The 8,896-nt window shown below is 43.6% G+C and overlaps 1 protein-coding gene across 1 annotated transcript; it reads left to right on the top strand.

Annotated features, from left to right (window-relative positions):
• Positions 1-3,369: 3,369 nt before the first annotated feature.
• On the top strand, positions 3,370-7,472 carry LOC101853850 (deoxyribonuclease-1). The gene is made up of 2 exons (XM_005097035.3): positions 3,370-3,963; positions 6,108-7,472. The coding sequence occupies exon 2, from the start codon at positions 6,242-6,244 to the stop codon at positions 7,229-7,231; it is 990 nt and encodes a 329-aa protein (XP_005097092.1). The 5' UTR covers positions 3,370-3,963; positions 6,108-6,241; the 3' UTR covers positions 7,232-7,472.
• Positions 7,473-8,896: the final 1,424 nt, after the last annotated feature.

Below are 8,896 nucleotides of genomic sequence, written 5' to 3'. Positions count from 1 at the left end.
GGAGGAGGAGGAGGAGGAGGAGGACGAGGAGGACGAGGAGGAGGAGGAGGAGGAGGACGAGGACGAGGACGAGGACGAGGACGAGGAGGAGGGCAACGGCTACATTTCATTGCCAGCTTCAGAGAACTATCTTACTTATGCAGCCATAAATTTATCCTAGCTGGCTTCCGTGTAACAAGTGCATACATACGGTAAGTACATGTATACACTTTCCAATCCGGTTTCCTGGCCCCACCCATTCATAAGTGTTCTTCCTATTTGAAACACTGGTCGCTTTGTCAAGGTGAAGAGAGGCACACTGACTCCATAACTAACATCGGAAGGGGGGGGGGGGTAAGACTGAAGGACACTTTCAAGAAATATATTCGCTACTACTACTACACAGTGAGACTCCCCAATCGCCAGTGTGCGAATCGCAACAACAGAAAATGCAGCCCTGCAAATGGAGAGAGAGAAGAGGTAAAGCTTTCATCTGGAAGTCTCGTTTCGTCCAGCGAAAAGAGAACAATGAATATAAGAAATACCTAACGATAAAGTGAGTGGCACCCTTCCATGTGACCCATTTGTGCTGATTTGTTGGTTCGAATCCCAGCACCGTCGGATACAGCATTGTTTCCTTGGGTACGGAACTCTAGCCTATATTTTCCCTCAGTTCATCTAGCTACAGGAGCGCTCCGTTTGCTAAAATTGGTATCATGCTTGACAATGGAACGGAGAACCCTGCTTCGAATCCAGCTGGACTGGGGGCTCGTGAACCGGTTTATTTTTTGTGGAGTTTGCAAGGCTCTCAACTAATTTGGCGCGGTCTTATCGGAAATGTGTGTTAAATTCTGGGGTTCCACCTCTTCAATAACCCAAATGAAAGTGGCATTAAACCCCTACACGTACTCACATATGCGCTGACTTGGAATGTACTCGTTTACCAGCTGCAGTTAAGGGGTTATTGCACTTGGCAGTCGACAGAGATGGCATAATAACGGCATGACCTTATTATCTATTACAGGTTTTGGCTCTCTGTGTCCCCGGCAGACTGAAATGGTAATTTTGAAAGAGTAAACTGGCTTCGTGGCTTATATTAAATTATGTAATCCTTCTGGGCGACACGCAACCATAGACACTAAACTATGTTGGACGAAACTCATACTGTAAACAGCAAGCTGCCAGACCTCCTAAAGATCCCCCCCCCCCCACCTATCCGTTGCAGTAATCACCCTGTTTGTTAATTAAAATTAACCAAGGAACTTAGAATATTTATAACCCCCTTGGAGTTAACTCTGCTGTAGGCCAAGGACTCAATGTCGCTGATGGCATGTGGTACATGGTAAGCGCTTAGGAGATCCACAGACAAGAGTACAGCGCCGCTGCAGTCATAATTTATCATACACACGAACTATGCGTTCTTCTGTATGTCACCAACTGTCACTATCTAGAAACCACATTATTATATCTCAACATTCCTATATTCTGACTTCCAGTATAGTGTTCCCTATGCTAGTAAAAAAAACCCACATAAATACCCTGTATTTTGTGGGGGGGGGGGGTTCTTTTGAGTGTGGTACAGCCGTCACCTTGCTCGTTTATGTTGAAATATTTCACGAATATAGTTTAATTCATTTTACAGACAATAATTTTGTTTTACGTCCGCATAATATGCGTATACTGTGACTGATAAATGGAGAAGTTCTCACGCATCGGAATAATGTATACGCTATGAAGAAAGTGGAAGATAATTGTTCTAAGTCCACAAAACAAAATTTTCTTGGACAGAGAAACAACTGTTTCATTATTATACCAGCTGCACCTGCATTGTGTATATAAAGATCTTTCTTTTTCCAGCATTTAGAATTTGAATTTCGAGAAAATACAACCGATACCACTGATACAAAAATATTCTAAAAATGTTGGGCTTAGTTCACCTGAACAGCTGACCGACAACTACGTTGCTTAAAAAAAAAAAAACAACCACCAGTTTAAAAAACAACAACAACCAAACAACGACCAAACAACAACAGTTGCGTTGGTAATGAAGATGTTCATACAATCGCATAAATACAGATACCCCCCCCCCCTCCATTTTAATCTCTCTCTCCCTCTCTTTCTCTGTCTGTCTCTCTTTCTCTCTGTCTGTCTCTCTGTCTGTCTCTCTGTCTCTGTCTGTCTGTCTGTCTGTCTGTCTGTCTGTCTGTCTGTCTGTCTGTGTGCCTCCCCCCCCCCCTCTCTCTCTCTCTCTCTCTCTCTCTCTCTCTCTCTTCTTTCTTTCTTCCTTTCCTCCTTTTTCAGGGGGGGGGTCTTTTTTGGGGGGTTTTTTCGTTTCTTTTAGGGGGGAATGGGCGTTTTACACCCCAGTCGAAGCTGTTACATGTATAACCCCGCCTACCAGAACCAGCCCTGATGGGACACACCTGGACACACCTAGGAACGTTAATTTAACCCTATCCGTACGTCGTGTTGTACTATCGCATCCATTCGACGTGGGGACCTCTGTGCCACCACTTTCCAAAAAGGAAATTTACTCGTTAATCTGATCCGTACGCTGTACATAGCAGTCTGTCAAAAAGGGTTTTTCTAAAAACAAATACTGAAAGTTTCAAAGAGATCTTCGCACTAGAAGTATTCTACAAATGTGAAGAATACAACCCTGGGGGTACAAAATGACCCCAGGGCGTACGGATAGGGTTAAATCGTGACAGTCGTAAAAATACAAGATGTAGAATCTTTCAATCTATGTCTTTTGCTGGAGAGGGATGACTTTGCGAGCGTGGCGAAGAGTTGAACTGTTACACTTTCTGACAAAGAGATGCAGCAAAGAACGGATTGGCAGATAAACACACAGATAGATAGATAGATAGATAGATAGATAGATAGATAGATAGATAGATGTGTCTGATCAGAATTCTCGTCTCGTTTCTGCGTTAGATTCACTGATAACAGCAGTCTGGCGAAGGGAAACAGTTTCGAATATAATATTAATATATGTTTTGGAGAGACGCAAATATTTCTTACTTTTGGCCTGTGAACGCAGGTTTAATTTTATAGAGAAACAATTCACTTTACAAAATCAAGCTTAGGTCAAAGGAAAGAGATAATACAACCCCTTTGGGTCAAACGAGAGAGTTTTAGTCTTACAGTGCATGTACATGTATTATTACCATTGTTAACTCCCTGATCAAACCAAACTCGCAATTTGCGAATGAACACATTGCGGGAATTCCCACAGAGGCCTCACCGTTCTCTTTTGCAGAGCATTGCTCGTAGGGACCTGCAATTTGTGTGCGAAAATAGGATAACTTTGCAAACAATCTATAGGATTATGGACTACTGTCGCTATTGGTGGCGCAGTTATTCTATATTTATCCTCCCACGCTATTCTATTTTTGGAGTCACAATGGCGCCATCGCAACGCCTTTCTCTACTTGTAAGGAGGGAATTTCTACACGTCAGTGTTAAAGTATTTCGTCACGGGCTTGTTAGATTTAATGCTGGGAGGTCGTTGCTTTTATTCCGTCATTTCTCTCCTCCTGTGTATAGCCAAAGAACTACATTTGAATTTCCTGCTCTCAAGAGGACACGGAAGAGACGATAGACGGTTTACTTTTTTCGTCTCCTGCGAAACACACCCACTTCATCTGTCAGATCTAGCCTAAGTGAGGATTGAATAAAATCTAGGCTAGCTTCAGTGCCTGAAGTCAAGACTTATAACGTGTTTTGAGCACAAAGTGTACAGCTATGCCAGTGTAGAGATCTAGTTATATCTGCCTTGGAACTTGGAGTACTTTCTTGTTTTTAAAAAAATTGGGGCAGCTGCACTTATCCTTGTAAAAGAAAAAAAAAACAGGGAAAAACGAAAGACAGAAATCTAGGCCTACTCCACATTGAGATGACTAGGCTGTCTTTGTTCAAAAGAATCCCCAAGTCTTCACTAAAATTGCTCCTGTACAGCTAGCCTACATCAATACTCTCACGGTAAGAAAGTCTGTCTCATTATATTGTATCACACATAATACATTAATATGGATGGTTGCCGAGTGTTGTGCTGTGGTTTGCTCTTTAACTTCTCGTGTCAAACTTTTATTTTTATCGTCCTCTCTCTCCTCCTTCTTACTTTGAATGTGTGTTGTTACTCTCTAGTAGTACCCCATAATGTCCGCTACACACACATATAACAATATATATATATATTTTATATATATATATATATATATATATATATATATATATATATATATATATATATACTATATGTATATATATATATATACCCTAAAAACTCGTACTAAAACTAAACTAAGCACAGAACAGTGAGGGTTTCATTCGAAACCCATACATTTTTCTCAGCCATGTCTGAAACGTGAAGTGCAATGATGAATCTGTCTGAGTACTTACTGCGAGTGGGTTAAAAATGAAATGTATTGAGCAGTGGGCGTCGAATGGTGGTTGTGATGCTCTTCTAAAAAAATTGAATTGAAATGTGTTTCTGTTTACTACAAGACTCCTACGTACCAATGTTCCTGTATTCTTTTTCAGCATCAAATGAGCAGGTTGGTCATATTGAGAGGGAGATTTGGGTGTTCGTGATTTGTTGGTATTTTGTTGTTTGTTTGTTTTGTGTTTTGTTTTGTTTTGTTGTTGTTGGTTTTTGTATAATGTGTACATCAGGCCACACACACTTAAAGTTAAACAACAAAAGATTTGTTTCATGATATCCCATAGGTTAGGATCATGATAGCGTGTTATCATTGCAAGCGTCCCATAATGTATTCATTTAACTGACAGTGTGCCCACCAATTAATTTCTAGTAAGTACGATCAATCCCTTGTCATTATCACAGCACTGTGATCACAAAAAAGGTCACAATGTATGTACATGTTTTACTAGATTAGAATTAAACACCCTCTGCATTCCATCCAACCTCGACTTCAGTTGTTGTCTTATCGGGCGGGATGTTTTATTTTTTACATCACATACGGTGGAAGAAAAATCCAGCGTTCTAACACCTGGTCCTGCTGCTGTTCCACTTTATGTGAATTCACAGAGGTGAGTGGTTGGTGGGTACTCTGGTGTGGTTTGTTCCGTCTTTCCTATCAAAGATCTAGTAACCTTATCTCTCGTCCTTTTTTTTGTGCGAGTATTTGGTACTCACTTGTAACACCTTTAATTCTTGCCTTATCTTCGGCACTTATATATGATTAAAAACCTTTTTTTAAAAAAAACAGAGGCATTCACTACGTCCTACTGATTATAACGTCAGTTCATTCAATCCCTTTCATAGTCATAGTTCAGTATTGGATCCTGTTGTTAGTCTAAGAAGTGGCTTTGTCCCAGGGATGTGTGTGAGATTTGAGTGAAATCATGTGTTACGTGAGAGACAGTGGGGATCAACACAGCAGCTGTGCCACCAGATAATTGCGACAGGGCGCTGGGGAAAGAAGAGCAGGAGGTTGAGAAAGACACACGTACGTGATTGGAGTGGGTAGGGGTTGGAGAGCAGGGATCCTGAGTGCGTGTATGTGTGAGTGCGTATGTGTATGTATGTATGTGTGTGTGTGTGTGTGCGTGCGCCAGCGCATGTGTGTTTGCCTTCGTGATCTGTGTGTAATACAATGTGTAGACCTATCTATACGAGTTTATATTGTGTGTATGTGCTCTTGCATGCATAACGTGTGTTTTTGTGGGCGTTGAATGGTGGTTGAGATGCTCTAAAAAAATAAGAATTGAAATGCGTTTCTGTTTGCTAGAGAAGACACTAGGCACATGCATGAGAGAAAAGAGAGATAGAGAGAGGGGGGGAGAGAAAGAGAGATTGAGAGAGAGAGAGAGAGAGAGAGAGAGAGAGAGAGAGAGAGAGAGAGAGAGAGGGCGTAAACGGGGAGGGGGGGATATTGGAGGCCATGGTGTGCATTTAATAACAGTAGAGATAGAAAGCGTGATATGCTCAGTGCCAAGCTACAATTGAACTTGGCTTACTTCTCCGGCACTCTACTTCACAATGAACACACACACATACACACACAAACACTCACACATACAAACACGCACATTCGCATGTACACTCTCTCTGTCACAATGCATGTGTACAGTACTTTAATTATATGTTATATCTGTTTCAGAACTGGACCAAGCGCGCGACATGTGCGCCAGGTGCGTCTTCTACACTCTATCGTGACATCAACACAAGTTACCACGTCATCGATCTTATCTCCGCGGAGCTGGCTGTCTGCTAGCTATATAAGCCTCTGTTACGATGGCACAAGGCAACGGTGTCATTCTTTACTCGGGCGATCTCCAAAACCCAACGTTCAAGGACGCCTCTCTACCCAGGCACCGGCATCCCCGCTCATTTCACAAAGACGGTTCTAAACGCCGGTTTATCATGGCAGCCTGTTTTATTGTTTCACTTCTGCTTATAACTGCAGTGATTGTTGGACCTACTTTAGCTTTTCTCACTTCTGGCAGCAGTAACAGACCTCTCAAAGTGGCAGCATTCAATATTCAGCATTTCGGCCGTTCCAAGATGTCTGACACCACGGTAGCCAATCACATTACGGAGATCTTGGTGCGCTATGATGTCATTCTCATTCAGGAAGTACGCGACTCCACCGGAAGTTCGCTGAAAGATCTGTGGTCACGTCTCAACAAGACGGACGATTGGGGTTTCGTGGCAAGTGCTCCAATCGGCCGCACCACATACAAGGAGCAGTATGTGTTTTACTACAGGCTGAAACTCGCGCACTTATTGAGTACATATCAGACCCCGGACTCGAGTGACGTATACGAGAGAGAGCCGTTTTCTGTGGAGTTTGAGTACTTTTCTGTTACTCCGGGAACGAAGAAGCAGGTGGTGCTCATGGCTCTACACTCTCGCCCTACCGACGCTTTTGACGAACTCGACCACCTCCCAACCTCCATCAAGTCAGCTGCTAGCCACTTTAAGGGCGCAGGCGGTGTGGTTGCCATGGGAGACTTCAACGCCGATTGCAATTATGTTTCTTCCACCAAGCAGTTGCAGCTAGAAATCTTCAAAGACAACTCAGAATTCACCAGTCTTATCCCTGACTCGGCGGACACTACATCTGGTGACAGCAACTGTGCATATGACAGAATCATCGTCTTCGGACATGACATCAGAGCACGCGACGCTAAAGTATATAACTACCAAAAAGCAATGGGCCTCAGTGACGACGCAACAGGGGATATCAGCGATCACTATCCAGTGGAATTTCAGCTACATTAGATCTGTGATCTGTAGTGATTTCGTCTTTGCAGTCCATAATCATAAGATCAAGAAGAAAGGACACTGTGCCGGGACAGCTAATTTGCAGAAGACTGAACATTCCTTACAGGCTGGCCAGGGTTTTGTTATCATTGTTCATTGGCATTGTTTATTTATGGTTATAATGTGGGCATTATTTTCTATGCAAAGGTGTACACTGTGAAAATAAATGCTCGCTGGGCTTTCATTATTATTCACAGCAGTACTGTAGTGAGCTGTTGGATTTTTTCCCGATCTTATGTATGCTTGCAGCCTATTTTGAAAGACTTGGCATTCTTATTCTGATATGGTAGATCTAAATTGTATTTCCTGGTGAATCAAGAACAAATATGAGATCTGGTCTAGTGTTTTACGGTTTTCTAACACAGAGGCTTGATGATTCCAGGTCGGAGACAATGTGGGATATACACTTTGTCGATGCTTGTTTATTTGTCTGTTTGAGTAAAGAGACGCACATCGACACAATAATGCCCATTCAGTGCAAGGTAAAAAAAGACGGATAGAAAGAAACAACACGGGGAAAGTAAAGAAGTTGAAACATCACTGTTCCTACATGTACTGCCACTGATACCACAGTCTCCTACTGCCACTGACACACCACTGTCACCGGCAGCCACTGACACACCCCTTCCTCCCACTGCCACTGACACCACTGTCTCCTACTGCCACTGAGTACATTACACCACTGACACATCACTGTTCCTACTGCCACTGACACACCCCTTTCTCCTACTGACATAACACTGTCTCCTATCTGTTTTTGTTTTTGTATAGTGTTTTACGGCGCTCGCAACTGCATAAGGTCATATGAGCGCGCGGGACACACCTAATATTTTCAGTTGGTAGGAAATTTTGAATTTTGCTCGGGTGGCGGCCGAAGCCTACTCTTATCGATTTTAGACCACCAAGGGATCTTTAACGTGCGCAACTTGCACACGAGCCCTCCGAGATTTTTTCGCCCTTGTCCGAGAAAGCTAGGTGTAGATCTTTCCTACCAGAAGATCAGGGATGTAGCTGAAAGACAGCAGTAAGAAGAAGTGAAGGAGTTGCAGTAGAAAGGCTGCAGAAAGAATCAGGAGCCCAGAGGAAGGGGCAAAGGAGGTGAGGGGGTGGGGACAGAAAGAGGAGACGAAAGCTGACGACAGAACATTGCTAAAGAGCAGGAGATGAAGTGAAAGGAGACAAATTTAGAGAAGAAATTTGTCTGTCGCTACCCGGATTCGAACCCGGGACCTTTTGAATGAGAGGCCAACACCTTAACCTCTAGGCCACGAAAGCCCCCACTGTCTCTTATGACATACCACTGTCTGGCACTAAGACATCCCTTCCTCCCACTGCCACTGCCACACCAGTCTCCTACTGGCACTGACACACCCCTTCCTCCCACTGCCACAGACACACCCCTTCCTCCCACTGCCACAGACATACCCCTTCCTCCCACTGCCACACCAGTATCCTACTGGCACTGCCACACCCCTTCCTCCCACTGCCACAGACACACCCCTTCCTCCCACTGCCACACCAGTATCCTACTGGGACTGACACACCCCTTCCTCCCACTGCTACACCAGTATCCTACGGCCACAGACACACCCCTTACTCCCACTGCCACAGACACACCCCTTC

Source organism: Aplysia californica, unplaced genomic scaffold (assembly GCF_000002075.1).
Source record: "Aplysia californica isolate F4 #8 unplaced genomic scaffold, AplCal3.0 scaffold00145, whole genome shotgun sequence".
NCBI lineage: Eukaryota > Metazoa > Mollusca > Gastropoda > Aplysiida > Aplysiidae > Aplysia > Aplysia californica.
This window is presented reverse-complemented; position numbering and strand designations above follow the sequence as displayed.